Here is a 19177-nt window from a genome sequence, read left to right as displayed (position 1 = left end):
CACCAGGAGCTGGAAATCTACAACCAACCACAGACCTGTTTACTTCTCTGTCAGTTAGTGTTTCATTGGCCTCAGTGTCTATTGTAACAATAATGCTTATTGGCCGTAAGGGCATAGTTTAAGCTGCACTATTTGTGAATGACTTGCTGTAAATCCCTGGCCATCACTGAACAGATGTTTATTGAGAGAAGACAACCCATTATTCCAGTCTCTATAACTTACCAATCAACAGCTTGCACATTTCTGGTGGTCTTACAGACAGCCCAATGTCTTGTTACTCCCTGATGAGCAAAACAGCTGTACAAATCAGAACTAGGAGTGGAAATAGGCCATTCGGCCCCTCAGACCTGCTCTGTCATTTAATACACCTGATCTCATCTCAGCCTTAACTGCACTTTCCAGCCCACTGTCTGTAACCCATTACTAATTAAACATCCGTCTATCTCCACCTTATATTTACTCAGTCTCCACCGCGCTCTGGGACAGTGAATTCCACAGATTCATGTCCCTCTGAGAGAAGGAATTCCCCTTTGTCTTTGGTTTAAATCTGCTGCCCCTTATCCTAAAGCTATCGCCTCTCGTTCTGGATTGTCCCACATGAGGAACCATCCTCTCTACATCTACTGTGTCAATCCCCTTGAGCATCTTATAGACCTCAATTAGATCTCCCCTCATTCTTTTAAACTCCAGGGAGTATCGGCCTAAACTGCTCAATGTCTCTTCATCAAACAAACCCCTCATCGCTGGGATCAACCCAGTGACCCTCCTATGAACTGTCTCCAATACAACTACACCCTTCCACAAGTAAGGAGCCCAAAACTGTACAGAGTACTCTGGATATGGTCTCACTAATGCCTTAGATAGTTGCAGCATCTCTGCTTTCATACTCCATTCATTTTGTTATAAATGTCAAAACTCCATTTGCCTTCCTTATTACCTCATGCAACTGCAGACGATTTTCTATGATTCATGCACACGGACACCCAGATCCCTCTGCAACAAAGTACTCTGACCTTTCTTTTCTTTTAGAGAATTATTTGTCTTTATATAGTAGAGTACATTGATGCTGAAGAGGGGAGTGAGAGGAGGGATAGGTGTAGGGTACTCACCTGCATTGACAAGTTGTACTCGATCGCCTGTCTGTGCAGTTCATTCCCATTGAGTTGCGATGATGTCTTGCTCAGGGGAGTGGCTCGTGCAGTAAATGGCATGGACACCATCAGGCTGAATAACCTCCCATAGTGCTCCTATATAGCCACCTCCTGCAGGGAGCTGATTCGATGAACATGATCTGTCATTTGGGTAAGGAATAGATAGACAGTCAGAAACTTTTTCCCCGGGTACAACAGAGTGTTACAAGGGGACATAAATTTAAGGTGAAGGGTGGAAGGTATAGGGGAGATGTCAGGGGTGGGTTCTTTACCCAGAGAGTGGTGGGGGCATGGAATGCGCTGCCCGTGGGAGTGGTAGAGTCAGAATCATTGGCGACCTTTAAGCGGCAATTGGATAGGTACATGGATGGGTTCTTAATCTAGGATAGATGTTCGGCACAACATCGTGGGCCAAAGGCCTGTTCTGTGCTGTATTGTTCTATGTTTCTATATACTTGAGGAGAATTATTTGCAGCTGCACTGAGGGAGCTGTCAGATTCTGCAGAGCAATTCAGTTGAATGTTGCTGAATGTTCTCCCTGAGTGATTGGGATCAGAAACAGCCAGGCAGCAGCTCGAGCTGTTTATGTTGTACTCCCAGGAGCTGGATCGATGGTCCCCTCACCCTTGCCTCAGCATTCTCACCTTCCCCACCCCCCACCCATTCCCAGTAGAGTGCAGGTCACCTGTACCCATTCCCTGTCAGCACAGAGCTGCTCCCCGATGCTGAAGGACTGAGACAGCAGGCAAGGCACAGAAACAAAAAGAATTTTTTTTTTATAAAACAGGGGCAGCCAGCCATCAGGGAGAAAACCCATGGAGAGACAGACTCCCCCACCCCCCACCCACCCACCCCCCCCACCCCCCCAGCAGCTGTAGCTCCTCACCATTTGGCTGTGGTCTGGAGTGGAATAACCCTCCAATCTGTCCTGGTCTCTAGGATCTTCCTGCAATAACAAGAAACTGGAGCCATTGCCCACGGCCTGTCCCACTGCCTGCCCGCACCAGCGACCCTAGAAAGGCTGTTCAGCTGTGACTTGCTGAGAGGCATTGCTGATATATCCTGTGCAGCCATCAGGAATTCTAGCTCTTTGACAGCCAGCTGCTTCAACCTCCTTTCACGAAAGTGTCTCCATCTCCCCAATCACCAAGTGTGACTGAGACATTCAAGATTAGAGTGGTGCTGGAAAAACACAGCAGTCAGGCAGTATCCAAGGAGCAGGAAAGTCTGGACCAAGTGCTGGAAAATAGGGTTGGCATAAGTAAGGGTTTGTTAATCACAGGACTGGATGTGCAGGTAATGGGTTGAAGAGCCTTTCCCACGTTATAGGTCTCCATGACAATGGCAACAATAATGTGTATTTATGTATCACCCCAGGGCAGCACAGTATAGTGGCTCAGTGGTTAGCACTGCTACCTCACAGTGCTGGGGCCTGGGTTCGATTCTGCCCTTCTGTCTGTGTGGAGTTTGCACAATCTCTCCGTGCCTATGTGAATTTCCTCTGGGTGCTCTGGTTTCCTCCCACAATCCAAAGATGTACATGTTAGGTGGATTGGCTGTGCTAAATTGCCCGTAGTGTCCAACAAATTGGAGGTCCGGTGGATTGACCATGGTAAACGTGAGGTTATCGGCCAGGCGAGGATGCTGTTATTTCTAGATTTTTTTTCTAGTTCAAATTCCACCATCTATCATGGCAGCATCTGAACCCAGGTCTCCAGTACATTACCTGGGTCTCTGGATAAACAATCCAGCGATAACACCACTAGGCTATTGCCTACCATTATGCCCCCACTATCAACATCCTGAGGGTTACCATTGACAAAAAAAACAAATTGGGCTCACCATATAAACACATCAGCTACAGGAGCAGGACAGAGGCTGGGAATACTGCGGTGAGTAACTCCCCTCCTGACTCCCCAAAGCCTGTCCACCATCTACAAGGCACAGGTCAGGAGTGCGTTGGAATCCTCCCCATTTGCCCTGGATGGGGGCAGCTCCAACTACACTCAAGAAGCTCAACATCATCCAGGACAAAGCAGCCGCTTGATTGGCCCCACATCCACAAACATCCCATTCTCTTTCCCACCGATGCTCAGTAGCAGCAGTGTGTACCATCTACAAGATGCACTGCAGAAACTCACCAAAGATCCTCAGACAGCACATTCCAAAGCCACGGCCACTTCCATCTAGAAGGACAAGGGCAGCAGGTACATGGGAGCACCACCCCCTGAAAATTCCCCTCCAAACCACTCACCATCCTGACTTGGAAATATATCGTCATTCTTTCAGTGTCTCTGGGTCAGAATCCTGGAATTCCCTCCCTAAGGGCATTGGGGGTCTACCTACAGCACATGGACTGCAGCGGGTCAGGAAGGCAGCTCACCCCCACCTTCTCAAAGGGCAACTAGGGACGGGTAATAAATTTTGTCCCAGCCAGTGGTGCACATGTGCCTCGAATGAATAAAGCAGTTTGTTTTGTGATTGGATGTGCATAACAACTCTCCAGGGAGTTTAATTTATTCAAGAATGTGTTGTGTTTGATTCAACAAATGGAACAGGGTCTCCCGGTATTGTGGTCAGAGACTGGCTCCACCCTCATTGCTATTTTCATTGGAAAGGGAGTGAGCAGAGTAAAATCCTCCTGAAATAGAGGGAGGGTTGAGCTGTCACGGGGGTAATTGTGACTCCATTGTTTTGTTAAAAGGTAGCTTGCAAAACAGGGGTCCTTCATCCCAGTGAGTGGCCTCAACCCCTGACCCTCAATCCATATCAGGCAGTATAGGCCACAGAACCTAATTTTCCTCATGTATCTGAAAGCATATGGACAGACGTGGAAAAGAAGTCAACTGAGGATTGCAATCCGAACACTTCCATCTTTCCGAGAGATCAGTACCTGGGAATGGCATTGGCCGGCTTCATGTGTGCAGCATGAACTATTACTGGGGTCTGGAACACACAAGATGATCTAATCGGGAGATCAGAAACTCTGCCCATGTGAGCCTCTTTGCTGTCAGGACAGTAACCCTAGCTTCTCCAGTCTCTCCACATATTCACTGAAGTCGCTCAATTTTGGAAGCATTTCTGTAAATCACCTCCATACTCTTACCATGGCCTTAGAGTACAGTGCTGGGAATTAAACACCAACCTCACCCCTCTGTCCAGGCCCACTCTCATTAAGGTTTAGCAGAGTTTCCTTGCATTCCTCTGTCAGTCAATGATTTATTTCACAGCTTTCTCAACTTGTACTATCGCCTTCAAAGTCTCCTCTTGTTTCCTCTTCAAAATGGTACTATTCCGATTCTAAATTCTGTTCAAACATCGACCTGTCTGTTTCCCCTCAGAGTGTAACTGCAACAAGCATGCGACCAGCTGCCACTTTGACATGGCTGTGTACATCGCAACAGGAAACCTGAGTGGGGGTGTGTGTGAAAACTGTCAACACAACACGATGGGCAGGAACTGTGAGCTCTGCAAGCCCTTTTATTATCGAAATCCCACAGCAGACATCCGCTCTGAGGACGCCTGTATCCGTAAGTGTCACATCAAGGATGGCACCTCCAACACTGCAGCACTCCCTCAGCGCTGACCCTCCGACAGTGCGGCACTCCCTCAGCGCTGACCCTCCAACACTGTAGCACTCTCTCAGCGCTGACCCTCCGACAGTGCGGCACTCCCTCAGCGCTGACCCTCCGACAGTGCGGCGCTCCCTCAGCGCTGACCCTCCGATAGTGCGGCACTCCCTCAGCGCTGACGCTCCGGCAGTGCGGCGCTCCCTCAGCACTGACCCTCCAACAGTGCGGCGCTCCCTCAGCACTGACCCTCCGACAGTGCGACGCTCCCTCAGCGCTGATGTTCCGGCAGTGTGGCGCTCCCTCAGCACTGACCCTCCGGCAGCGCTGCACTGTCTCGAGAATTCTCAGAAGTCCACTGTTGTTTGAGTGAATAAATGTTTCCTTATCTTGGTCTTAACTAATCAACCTCTCTTTCTGAGATTGTGATCCAAGTTTAAGGCTCCTGAGGAAATGCATTGACTCAGTAATGCTCCATCAGAAAGACGAGTATTTGGTTTTGATATTGCTCCTTCTGAATGTCCCTCCTTAATCCTGACCGTCCCTGGGCGGAGAACTGCCATCTCCATGGTGGTTTAAGGAACTATATGTGGACAAGCATGTAGTTAGGAGATTTTGTTTCTAGTAAGAATTAAAGAAACCCGGAAAAGGCTGTTCAGCCCTTTGACCCTGCTATACCATTCTATAAGACTGATGCTGATCTGATCAGGCTGTCATCCCAATGCATGAACTGTCAGGGGGAGGGAGGGGGGGTTAGTGGGAATCTATCATGGACATTAATCACCCAGGTGAGAGTCAGCCATTCCTACTCTCAATGGACCTTGTCTCTGTCTGTCTGTCTCTCTCCCACAGCATGTGACTGTGATCCTGTCGGTTCCCTGGAGGGTGGGATCTGTGACAGTGACACAGACCTGGACTTTGCCATCATTGGGGGTCAGTGTCGCTGCAAGGAGAATGTGAGAGGTACTCGATGTGACCGCTGCAAGGAGGGATTCTATGGCCTGAGCATGGACAATCCACACGGCTGTCAGGGTATGTACTGGAAACACTCACACCCTTCGTCAGGTTTAACCAGTGAGCTGTCTGTGATAACCAGGAGTTAGTTGATACGCCATCTCTGTGCTGTCAGTGTCCACCTATTGGTGGGGTCTAGTGTGGGAACGTGGGACTGGTGCAGGTTGGAGTATATTTTTGGAAGTGACAGACTTCTATTCATAGAGATACACAGCACAGAAACAGACCCTTTGGTCCAGCCCATCCATGCTGACCAGATACCCTAACCTAATCTAGTCCCATTTGCCAGCATTTGGCCCATATCCCTCCAAACCCTTTCTATTCATAAACCCATCAGATGCCTTTCAAATGTTGTAATTATACCATCCTCCACCACTTCCTCTGGCAGCTCATTCCATACACGCACCACCCTCTGTGTGAAAATGTTGGCCCTGAAGTCCATTTTACATTTTTCCCCTCTCTCCCTGAACTTATTCCCTTTAGTTCGGGACTCCCCACCCCATGGAAAAACCCTTGTCTATTTACACTGTCCATGCCCCTTGTGATTTTATAAACCTCTGTACAGAAGGGTCTCTTCTGTGCTGTGTCTGACTCTCTGAGGGTCCTATTGCCAACACTGGGTACCAGCATCTGTCTGCTGTACATCTGAACCTCCTGTGACAAGCTGGCAATCCATTGCCTCTTCATTGTGGGAATTACTTGGTGAATCTGTGAGATGTTATGCCCGTAACAATTGCTGTTTAACCCAGCGTGTAGGTGTGACCCTCGGGGCGTTATCTTGAGTACGGCTCCATGTGATGCGATCAGTGGAGATTGTTTCTGCAAACGCTACGTGACAGGACGTTACTGTGACCTCTGTCTGGTGAGTACAGGCCAGCATCGCGGGTCAGTTATCCAGTAGTGGGCTGCAGGCTTCCCTCTGACAGAGACTCCTCACTGGGTTTGGAGACTTGACCACTGAAGGGAGTCTCCTGATGAGTGAGTCAGGATACTGTTTCAAAGTTACAGCTGAGAAGAAGATTTATGAAAAGGAAAAACTTGCATTTTAATAGCACCTTTCACTGTCTAGAGCAGTATGGTGGCTCATTGGTTCGCATTGCTGCCTCACAGCACTAGGGACCAGGGTTAGATTCCAGCCTCGGGTGACTGTCTGTGGAGTTTGAACATTCTCCCTGTGTCGGCGTGGGTTTCCTCCGGGTGCTCCGGTTTCCTCCCACAGTCCAAAGATGTGCAGGTCAGGTGGATTGGTCATGCTAAATTGCCCATATTGTGCATTAACCATGGGAAATGCAGGGTCACAGGGATAGGGTAGGGAGATTGATGTGGGTGTGATGCTCTTCGGAGGGTTGGTGTAGACTTGGTGGGCCGAGCGCTCTGCTTCCAGGGTGTAGGGATTCTATGAGCTCTTACAAAGCAGTTTACACCCAATAAAGATTCTGTAATATTGAAAAGTGACAACTAATTTGCATACAGGAAGCTTCTAAGCAGCAAGAACAATAATAACAAGATAATATGACAAAGTGAGAAGTACATATGGGCCAAGCCTCTGTGGAGAACTGTTCTTGCTCTTCGTGACTATAATGCTGTGTGACCTTTGACGTCCACCTGAGAGGACAGGCAGGTCTTCAATTGAACCTATGACCTTCCAACTCAGAAGTGAAAATTCCATCAAGTGAACCACAACTCAGGATGCTGGTGGAAAGCATTCCCATTTTGGAGCCATCCCCACCATCTCTCCTCATATGTCAGCTCTACCATCCCCAGAAACAGTCTGGGAAACCTTCACAACACTCCCTCAAGAGCATCCTTCCTCAGAAAAGAAGACCAGAACTGCACCCAGTATTCCAAGTGTGGCCTCACCAAGGCCCTGTATAACTACAACAGCACATCCCTGCTCCTGTACTCGAAACTTCTCGCAATGAAGGTCAACATCCCATTTGCCTTCGTTACCACCTGCTGCCCCTGCACACTCACACACAATCAAACCTGCTGATTATTTTAATGCAGTAATGATGAGTTAGCATTATTGGGAGGCAATGGGGTAATGTTGTTTTTACTAGGCACTGAATTAATTTCCTGGAGTCCCTGTTTCAACTCCTGCCATGGCTAATGGTGGAGTTTGAATGTAATTTAGAAACAATACTCTGGACTTAAGACAACCATTGCCACTTGTTGGAGGAAAATCATCTGGTTCCCTAAGCCCCCTTTAGGGAAGGTATCTACTATTTGAATCCAGTCTAGTCTACGGGTGACTCCAAATAGACAGCAATGTGGTTGACTCTTAACTGTCCAAAGAGCAATAAATGCTGGTCCCCCACATCGTGTGCATCAATATCATTGATAAAGGAGCCCTCAGTGCTGAGGTGGATATATTTTCCTCAGATAAAGATATCAAAGGGGATGGGGGCAGTGGATGAGCTGGAGATACATGGGCTTGAAGGGCTAAATCGGCAAGTCTCAATGCTTTGAATTTAAATGAAGAGACTGATGAGGCTCATTGGTGAGATGAGAGTGACTTTGATTCTAAAAATGGAAGGTTAGATTAGATTCCCTACAGTTTGGAAACAGGCCGTTCAGCCCAACAAGTCCACACCGACCCTCCCTGAAGAGTAACCCACCCAGACCCATTCCACCACGCGATATTTATCCCTGATTAATGCACTGAACACTACGGGCAATTTAGCATGGCCAATTCACCCATTTTCGGACTGTGGGAGGAAACCAGAGCACCCAGAGGAAACTCACGCAGACACAGGGTGAGTGTGCAAACTCCACATGGATGGTCACCTGAGGGTGGGAATCGAACCCAGGTCCTTGGTGCTGTGAGGCAGCAGGGCTAACCACTGAACCACCATGCCACCCATTTTTGTCTTTTTTAAAATTTTTATTTTAACAGAGTAAAGCCCCCACTACACTGTCCCCATCAACCATTCCCAGGGCAGGAACAGCACCGAGTTAGATAAAGAGTAAAGCTCCCTTTACATCTTCCCCATCAAACTCTCCCAGGGCAGGGACAATATGGTGCCAGATACTAAACAAAACTTCCTCTATATCACCAGAAAATGACAGCCTTCCACCTGCTACTACCTTGCCCCGTGTGGGTCACAGACTGAGCTCTGAAACCTCTCCAGGACAAGCTCATCCTGGGTCTGAGGCTCTGGCCCTGTATCTGTGTCTGTAACTCACTCTGTTTCTGAAATTGCATCTCATTCCCTCAACTTCAAAACAGTTCAATTACCTGTAAAACAGTTTAGGATACTCTTAAGGTATATTAAAAAAAGTGTTTTATACACGTCCATCCCTCTAAGTTTGCATTGTCCATAAATCACACAGAACATTAACATCCAGAGACCACGGTCAATCCAGAAGTCCCATGAAGTGCCAGTCTTTGCTGCTGTGTTTGGTCATCACCCGTAAGGAAGCCTTCCTGTGACTGTTTCACTGAGACGGCATCAGGAGTCCTGTGGACCACTTTGATGCTCAGGCTGACTGTCCGACGTCTATGATATTCTTGTCCGGTGAATTAGTTGGCACCTGTTAACATGAATCTGAGGCCTTCTGGCCCCTCTTCAATTGCTGGCTCAAGTTGGTCTTGGTGAAATTTTGTCAGCTGAAACAGTTGGTAATCATCACACTTTGACAAGAACCGAACAATTGGAGAGGTCAGATCCTCACTGGAAGGATTAAAACTAAACACACTCTCCGCCCCAGCCGAAACCACGCAGATCAGGTTGTGGTTCCTCCTGAGACACTTGAGCAGAGAATGGAGGCTGACTCTCCTCTGTGGCACAGAGGGAAGGCAGCTCAATGCTCATTTTGGATTCCCTTCCCCCACCCCAGGAAGAGGCTCGGAGTTGGCCTGATTGAGAGGTGTGAGGAATCTGGGCAGGGTGGACAGTGAGAGAATAACTGGATTTTACGAGGGCTGCACTGGGAGAGTGAGGGAAGGCAGTGGAAACCTGTTCATTGCATTCCCTTCGCTATGTCAGCTCGCCAGTGCTGGGGATGGTGAGCGGTGATCTGAATGTCTGGGGGGAAAAACATCCAGTGCCACAGGAGCTGAATAACTGAGTACTGCCTCAGGGAACACTGGAGAGACTCAGCAGGTCTGGCAGCATCTGTGGAGAGAGAAACCGAGTTAATGTTACAGGTCTAGTGTGATTTCTTGTGAAATGGCTATGGGAGGCAAGGTCCTATGTGATGTGGTAACAGTGGTTCATGGTGCTGTATGGGGTTTATTGGAGAGTGGGGAGTGTGGAAATTTGGGTATGCGCTGACAAAGCTGATATTGCCAACTGCCTCACATTGCTTGTGTAATGTTTGTTTTGTGTATTTTCCCGCTTTTCTTGTGCAGCCAGAATATTGGGGACTCAGTAACGACATGGCGGGTTGTCGACAGTGTGACTGTGACTTTGGAGGCGCCTACAATAACAGGTACTGCCCCCCTCAGGAACACAGAGCAGGGGCTCATCCAAAAGGCTGTTTCTTCTTTTGCTTCTTACATTTAATAATCTGTCTTCATCCACTTTACTGAGAGAGTGCGGCACTGTCGGAGGGTCAGTGCTGAGAGAGTACCGCATTGTCGGAGGGTCAGTGCTGAGGGAGTGCCACACTGTCGGAGGGTCAGTGCTGAGGGAGTGCCGCACAGTCGGAGGGTCAGTGCTGAGGGAGTGCCGCACAGTCGGAGGGTCAGTGCTGAGGGAGTGCCACACTGTCAGAGGGTCAGTGCTGAGGGAGTGCCGCACTGTCCGAAGATCTTTAAAATGATAAGTAGTTTGACAGGGGCACCATAGCGATAATGTTTACAGTTGTTAACAGTTCATTAAGACAATCACTAATAAATCAAACAGGAACTCCAGGTGAAACATCTTTACCTGGATAGTGTGTGATGATAGTGTGAGATATCGATATTGAGAAGTTGGATAGACACACCAGGGAGAAGGGAATCGAGGCTTCAGCTGAGAGATATGGCTGAAAGACCACATGGGGAAATGTCTGGAATGTAGTGTCTGTAAATCTGATGAAAACCCAATGTAGCTGTGTAAAGTGAAGAATGCTTTGTTAGTTTATGACACGGTGTGCCCTGTCCTTGTCAGATGTTCGATGGAGAGCGGGCAGTGTGACTGCCGACCCAATATTATTAGCAGACGCTGCCAGGACGTTGAGCCAGGATTCTTCTGTATGCCTCTGGATTTCTACACCTATGAAGCAGAGAAAGCCGAACCACGGGCACCAACAGACCAGCTGCCAGTGAGTAAACTAAACAGCTGCACTCTCTACCTCACCACCCGCTCTGTACCCCACTGTCCCGCTCTGTACCCCACTGTCCCGCTCTGTACCCCACTGTCCCGCTCTGTACCCCACTGTCCCGCTCTGTACCCCACCGTCCCGCTCTGTACCTCACCACCCTGCTCTGTACCCCACCGTCCCGCTCTGTACCCCACCGTCCCGCTCTGTACCTCACCGTCCCGCTCTGTACCCCACTGTCCCGCTCTGTACCCCACTGTCCCGCTCTGTACCCCACTGTCCCGCTCTGTACCTCACCACCCTGCTCTGTACCCCACTGTTCCACCCTGTACCCCACTGTCCCGCTCTGTACCCCACTGTCCCCCTCTGTACCTCACCGTCTCGCTCTGTACCTCACCGTCTCGCTCTGTACCTCACCATCCCGCTCTGTACCCCACCGTCCCGCTCTGTACCCCACCGTCCCGCTCTGTACCCCACCGTCCCGCTCTGTACCCCACCACCCTGCTCTGTACCCCACTGTCCCACTGTGTACCCCACTGTCCTGCTCTGTACCCCACTGTCCCGCTCTGTACCCCACTGTCCCGCTCTGTACCTCACCACCCTGCTCTGTACCCCACTGTTCCACCCTGTACCCCACTGTTCCACCCTGTACCTCACTGTTCCGCTCTATACCCCACTGTCCCGCTCTGTACCCCACTGTCCCACCGTGTACCTCACCACCCTGCTCTGTACCCCACCGTCTCGCTCTGTACCCCACCGTCTCGCTCTGTACCCCACTGTCCCGCTCTGTACCCCACTGTCCCGCTCTGTACCCCACTGTCCCCCTCTGTACCTCACTGTCTCGCTCTGTACCTCACCACCCTGCTCTGTACCTCACCATCCCGCTCTGTACCCCACCGTCCCACTCTGTACCCCACCGTCCCGCTCTGTACCCCACCGTCCCGCTCTGTACTCCACCACCCTGCTCTGTACCCCACTGTCCCACTGTGTACCTCACTGTCCTGCTCTGTACCTCACCGTCCTGCTCTGTACTCCACTGTCCCGCTCTGTACCCCACCACCCTGCTCTGTACCCCACTGTCCCACTGTGTACCTCACCACACCGCTCTGTCCCCCACCGTCCCGCTCTGTCCCCCACCGTCCCGCTCTCTCCCCCACCGTCCCGCTCTCTCCCCCACCGTCTCGCTCTGTCCCCCACCGTCCCGCTCTGTCCCCCACTACCCGGTACCTCACTGTACCACTCTGTGCCTGAATGTCACACCCTGTACCTCACTACCCAGCTCGGTACCTCACTGTCCCCCTGCGTGCTTCACTGTCCCCCTGCGTACCTCACTGACCCCCGCGTACCTCACTGTCCCCCCGCGTACCTCACTGTCCCCCCGCGTACCTCACTGTCCCCCCGCGTTCCTCACTGACCCCCCGCGTACCTCACTGACCCCCCGCGTACCTGACTGTCCCCCCGCGTACCTGACTGTCCCGCTCTGGGCCACTGGGCCAGGTTAAGCAGTGATCATGTTAGAGGCTTTGTAGATCTACGTGGAGTAGGCAATGGAATATACCCATGGATACAGGTTCGAGAAAATTGTCCAGTGACACCTTACATCAGTAATGTCCTCACTTGGCTGAGACCTATCCCAGAGCTCCCAGCAGATAACTGATTTTACAGCAAATAAAGTGTCTGTTTTTTTTAAATTCATTGTTGGAATGAGGGCATCCCTGGCTAGACCAGCATTTATTACCCATCTCTAATTGCCCAGAGGGTGGTTAAGTCAACCACATTGCTATGGCTCTGGAGTCACACGTAGACCAGACCAGGTAAGGGTGGCAGATTCCTTCCCGAAAGAGTATTAGAAACCCAGATGGGTTTTTTCCCAACAGTCAGCAGTGGATTTATGGTTATCACTAGATTCCTGATTCCAGATTTTTATTGAATTTAAATTTCACCAGATGCTATGGCGGCGTTTGGAGCCCGCTCCCCAGAATGGTATTTACATTAACAATCCAACAATAAAACCACTCGGCCATCACCTTCCCATCAATTCAATCAGCTCAAAGTTCAAAGCATTTTTGTGAACTATTGTCATGCATGTGTCCTGTCATTATTTCTGTGCTATTGTTGTAATTTTGTCTGGCTGCAACTAGAACTGTGTACCTCACTGTCCGACTCTGTACTGTCTGTGTCTGTGTAACCTGTCACACTGCTATTACCCCTTCCAACCAGTGAGAGGGTTGCAGTGCCCCATCCACCCACCCCCCTTGATCAGGGAGTTAATTATAAATGACCAAGTTGTTAATAAGAAGGGGACTCGGGTCACAGACTGTGAGGAGTGATCAAGGGAAATCAGAATACAGGAGAAAGGCATCAGCACAAAATGGAAAATGGGGATTATCCCATTTGATGTGGAGCCTTTCACTGGCCGGGGTGGGGAGAGAGAGAGTGTGTGTCTGTCTGTCCGTCCAACTAGTTGATGGTAATATTTCCCAATATTGTAACCTACAGAAGCTGCCAGACATCAAGCAGCAGAATCTATGCAGTAGATTTTAATCAGCTGGAGGTGATAAGGAGCTATTTGGTATTTTGAAATTCTGAGACAAAGATGGAGGGAGGCTGATGTTTAGTCTCTAAATGACAGTGTGGGTCCATCATCTCCCACTTCAACTTCCAATAACCTTAAAGCTCATGCTCACACACGTCTGCTCCCAGTAAGGCCGTCCCTGCCGTTCTAAGGTGGGACGCCCATTGGCGAAATCTTGAGACATACTGTGAGGGCTTCATGAGAGATACCATCATAAAGATAGCAGCCACCATTCCAATCAGAGAGCACTTTAAAATGCATTCTCTGTACTGCCACGTCTCTAACAATCTCCAGGTTACATTTATCCACATCAGAGAATCCCCGAGCATGGGGGCAGCAATTTCACCCATTGTGTTTGTACTGACCTCGAGTCATGGAGACATACAGAGGTGTACCGCACAGAGAAAGGACCGTCAGAGCTGGTCAAAAACAATCACCTCGGCGAACGTGAGGACTGCAGTTGCTGGAGATTAGAGTCTAGATTAGAGTGGTGCTGGAAAAACACAGCAGGTCAGGCGGCATCTGAGGAGCAGGAAAATCCTCATTTTGGGCATTAGCCCTTCATCCTGATTCCTGATGAAGGGCTCCTGCCCGAAACATCGATTTTCCTGCTCCTTGGCTGCTGCCTGACATGCTGTGTTTTTCCAGCACCACATTAATAAAAACAATCACCTACCTATTCTAATTCTGCCTTTGGAAGAGTTGCCCAATTAATGTCACTTTCCCCACAATCCTGAAAATGACTCTTTTCCAATTGGAACACAGAACATTCCAGCGCAGTACAGGCCCCTCAGCCCTCGATGTTGTGACGACCTGTGGAACCAATCTGAAGCCCATCTAACCTACAACATTCCATTTTCATCCATATGTTTATCCAATGACCATTTAAATGCCCTTAGTATTAACAAGTCTATTACTGTTGCAGGCAGTGCGTTCCACACCCCTACTACTCTGAGTAAAGAAACTACCTCTGACATCTGTCTTATATCTATCATCCCCCAATTTAAAGTTATGTCCCTTGTGCTAGCCTTCTGAGGAAAAAGGCTCTCACTGTCCACCCCATCTAATCTTCTGATCATCTTGTATGTTTCAATTAAGTCACCCCTCTAACGAAAACAGCTTCAAGTCACTCATAAGACCTTCCCTCCATACCAGGAGAAAGATGGTCTGCAGATGCTGGAGATCAGAGCTGAAAATGTGTTGCTGGAAAAGCGCAGCAGGTCAGGCAGCATCCAAGGAACAGGAGATTTGACATTTTGGGCATAAGTCCTGAAGAAGGGCTTATGCCCAAAACGTCGAATCTCCTGTTCCTTGGATGCTGCCTGACCTGCTGCGCTTTTCCAGCAACACGTTTTCAGCTCTTCCCTCCATACCAGGCAACATCCTAGTAAATATCCACTGAACCCTTTCCAAAGCTTCCACATCCTTCCTATAAGGTGGTGGCCAGAACTGTACACAATACTCCCAAGTGCAGCCGCACCAGAATTTTGTACAGCAGCAACATGACCTTGTGGCTCCAAAACTCACTCTCTCTAACAATAAAAGCTAACACACCGTACGCCCTCTTAACAGCCCTATCAACCTGGGTGGCAACTTTCAGGGCTCTCTGTACATGGACACCGAGATCGCTCTGCTCATCCACTTCCCTTTGAAAATCCTGTTTAATTAGCTTCTATCACCCAACGGGTAACGTGCTCTCACAGCCCAACAATTCTTTGCTTCAAAAAGGCTCCTATTTCATCCTTCAGTTTACTGCAGGAACGTGGGATATTTTCACTCTCCCTGTGCCAAGAAAGCAAGCGTGTGTGGGCTAGTTCTCCTGCCTGACTCTCTGCCAGTCTCTAGATCTGTCCTGTTGTCTTCAGAAATTAATTATTAATCTCTGGAACAATGCCAAGGGTAAAGGAAGGAGAGAACACAGAGGGCATTAAAATCTGATATAATTCAGAGTGCCATTCGACTGAGGTTGATGTTTGTGGCTTTTTATCTGTACAAAGTCACTGAACCAGTTTCGATCAGGAACTAAACTCGGTAAGATCGGGAAATTAACTCAGTTACAATAGGAACTGAACTGGTTTAGATTGGGAGCAGCACTACTTTAGACCGACACTGAACTAGATTTACTGTTGGAGTGGCTGCTTTCCCCAGGTTTCAGGACTGGGTGTTACTATGGTCACCAATGTGCTCAGTCTGAAAGTTGGCCCAGTTATTCCCTGGAAGAGGCTGGAAGAGGGAGGGACCTGTTAATATTTATCCAAGCCACAGGCAATCCCGAGACCGGTTCCCATTGTCCACAGGCGGAACAATCGGTGAACAGTTGAACTCAAACCTTTCCCCACATTGGTCAGTCCCTGAGAACACATGGCTGCAGGTTGGGGGCATCCATGCCCTAATGCAGACCTCTGATCTCCTCACAGTCTGACCATGGGAGCACCCAAATTTCCATCATTCGAACTGTGGTGGCCAGGCTTGCAAGAGGAAGTGGGGACTGCAGATGCTGGAGATCAGAGTCGGGAATGTGGCGCTGGAAAAGCACAGCAGGTCAGGCAGCCTCCGAGGAACAGGAGAATCGACGTTTCGGACATGAACCCTTCATCAGGAATTAATCTTGTGGGCTGGGGAGGAGGCTGAACCACACGGGATTAATTTCACCAGTTTCCTCATTTCCCCTCTCCCCACATTATCCCAGTCCCAAGCATCCAGCTCAGCACCACCCTTCTGACCTATCCATCACCTTTCCCCTCTATCCTCTCCACCCCCCTCTCCGATCTATCACTCCCCCCCCCCCCCCCCCCCCCCCAGCCCCCACCTTCATCTACCGATCACATTCCCAGCTACCTTCCCCTCATCCCACCCCCTACATTTATCTCTCAGCCCCACCATCCCCCCGGCCCACAAGTCTCGTCCCTGATGAAGGGCTTATGTCTGAAACACGACTCTCCTGCTCCTTGGATGCTGCCTGACTGGCTGTGCTTTCCCAGCACCACACACTCCGGCATAACCTACTCCCTAAACTTCTCCCACTCTCCTCCATTAAGGGGGCTTTTTAAAACTATCTCTGTCCCTGCTCTAATATCTCACGTAGCATGACCTCAAAACCTGTTTGGTTGAATTTTTGTGGAGTAGAAAATGTGTTGCTGGAAAAGCGCAGCAGATCAGGCAGCATCCAAGGAGCAGGAGAATCGACGTTTCGGGCATAAGCCCTTCTTCAGGAAAGAGCTTATACCCGAAACGTCGAATCTCCTGTTCCTTGGATGCTGCCTGACCTGCTGCGCTTTTCCAGCAACACATTTTTCAGCTCTGATCTCCAGCATCTGCAGCCCTCACTTTCTCCTTTTTGTGGAGTACCATGAACAACTTAATTTATTAAAGGAGCCATACAAATGCAGAAGGTAGTGATTGCATAAGGCATTACAACTGTGTGAATCACACAATTATTACAGTGCAATGGAGGCCGTTCAGCCCATCATGCCTGTACCGGCTCTGTTATCCAATGCCAATCTGTTGTCTTTTCACGTATTGCTGTAATGGCTCCATAAGCCCATTAGAAATAGGAAGAGGCCATTCAGCCCTTCGAGCCAACTTTGCCATTCAGTAGATTTGTGGCTGATCTGGCATTCCTCACGTCCACTTCCCTGCCCTATCCTCTTAGTCTTGTTTCCCCGACTGATCAAGGAGCTCTCAATCTGAGCCTTAAATATCCACACGGACCCTGCCCCCACAGCTCTCGGTGGTAAGGAGTTCCAAAGACTCTTAACTCTCTGAGAGGAAATTTCTCCCCATCTCAGTCTGAAACTGGTGCCCCCTTTATTCTGAGACTGTACCCTCTGGTCCGAGACCCTCCCATGAGGGGGAACCATCCTCTCAGCATTGACCCGGTCAAACCCCTTAAGAATCCTCAATGTTTCAATGAGATCACCTCTCATTCTTCTGAGCTCCAGTCAGCAGAGTCCCAACCTGTTTAACCAATGAAGCCAAACCCTCCAGACTAGGTCCATCCTCGACAACTTTCTCTGGACTGCTTCCAATAAAATGATATCGTTCCTACAAAAGGGACTGAAATTGCTCGCAGTACTTCAGGTGTGGTCTCACTAGCACCTTGCAGTAAGAATTGCCTGGATGGAGAGAGGGGTTCTTTCCTGTCCTTACATTGAGTAGGTTTGTTTTAATCTGTGAATAATTGTTGCTGCTGCTTGGAGGGATGTGAGGTTGTGGATCTGGGGGGTGGTCCTGACACAAACCCGCTGGACTGAATTTAATCGCTATGGGCTGTATCTGGAGGTGACTGGTTCCTGACTCACTGTAGTCCATGTTCTCACTTTAATACGCGCTGTCTTTCAGGGGGCAATCAAACATCAGGTCAATGGCAACTGCATAGATTTCACCCTCCAGCACGGGCTCGACATCCAGGAGATTGTCAGGCGGAGGAGGCAACATCGCCAGGCGTCCCGTGTCTGGGCCTCGAGACATCGCCACCGAAGAATCCGTCAACGGAAGGTCGGTGTCACCAGGGAATCGCCATCCACAGGAAAGGGGGGCACATGGGGCTGTGGAGAGCTTTCATAAAAGGCAGCCAATGAGTGCAGAGTATGTTAACCTGTAGCTTTCTTATTAACAACTCCTTTCTACAAAGTGCCAACTCCATCTGCATTCCCCCACTGATAAGCGGTGCCTGCTGCTCCCACGCTACCTCTCGTGTAGGCAGGACCGTATGAGATGATGGGTGAAATGGCCAGCTCTGTGTTGTCACTGTTCTAGAATACCCACGTGCTTTCTCTCAGCTCAGAGGCAAAAGCCTTTGGGTCAAAGTTTGTTTGGTTGGGACTACCATGAAGCAGCTTGGACAGAGAGCTGACCATGAATCCTAGGCTGGCCCCTGCAGTGTGGCACTGTGGAGGAGTGGAGGGAGGTGCTGCATGGCCAGAGGAGCTATCCTCAGCAGGGGCAGCAGAGTGGCTCATTGGTTAGCACTGCAGCCTCACAGCACCAGGGACCCGGGTTCGATTCCAGCCTCGGGTGACTGCCTATGTGGAGTTTGCACATTCTCCCCGTGTCTGGGTCTGTGTGGGTTTCCTCTTGATATTCCAGTTTCCTCCCACAGTCCAAAGATGTGCAGGTCAGGTGAATTGGCCATGCTAAATTGCCCGTAGTGTTAGGTGCATTAGTCAGAGGGAAATGGGTCTGGGTGGGTTAGTCTTCAGAGGGTCAGTATGGACTTGTTGGGCTGAAGGGCCTGTTTCCACACTGTAGGGAATCTAATCTAAACTGAAGCCATCTCTGCCCTATCAGAGATGTAAAAACCCCACAACGCATTTCTGAAAAAGAGTGAGTTCTCACTGGAGCCCTGACCAATATTTATCCCTCAACTCGGTTGACTTTTTTTTTTAAAGATATTTTTATTAGAAATTTAATATTTTGACAGATTTACAAAAATAAACAGAACTTTCAAGCACAAACATTAATATAAAAATAGATCTTAAATATATAATCATCAAAATTCAAAGGAATGATACTAAAGAAGAAAGAAAAACAATGAAACTCAGTTAACTACTAATCTAATCCACAATTATCCAGAGTGTATAGTTGAGTCACTTACATCCTTCAAACAAGAGAAAATGTTC

At 49.2% G+C, this 19177-nt stretch overlaps 1 protein-coding gene across 3 annotated transcripts in view; it reads left to right on the top strand.

Moving 5' to 3' along the window:
* The window catches only part of lamb2l (laminin, beta 2-like), a 171607-nt gene that overhangs the window by 73996 nt on the left and 78434 nt on the right, over positions 1-19177 (top strand). For all 3 annotated transcript variants that reach the window (XM_060835294.1, XM_060835295.1, XM_060835296.1), the window contains 6 exons: positions 4493-4681; positions 5573-5752; positions 6484-6596; positions 10089-10168; positions 10831-10984; positions 17898-18053. In XM_060835294.1, coding sequence (XP_060691277.1) covers positions 4493-4681; positions 5573-5752; positions 6484-6596; positions 10089-10168; positions 10831-10984; positions 17898-18053 — 872 coding nt within the window. The remainder of the gene's footprint in view (positions 1-4492; positions 4682-5572; positions 5753-6483; positions 6597-10088; positions 10169-10830; positions 10985-17897; positions 18054-19177) is intronic.

Source organism: Hemiscyllium ocellatum, chromosome 14 (genome assembly GCF_020745735.1).
Source record: "Hemiscyllium ocellatum isolate sHemOce1 chromosome 14, sHemOce1.pat.X.cur, whole genome shotgun sequence".
In the NCBI taxonomy this organism is placed as follows: Eukaryota; Metazoa; Chordata; class Chondrichthyes; order Orectolobiformes; family Hemiscylliidae; genus Hemiscyllium; species Hemiscyllium ocellatum.
The sequence above is the reverse complement of the archived record's forward strand: the minus strand, read 5'-3'. Positions and strand labels throughout refer to the sequence as shown.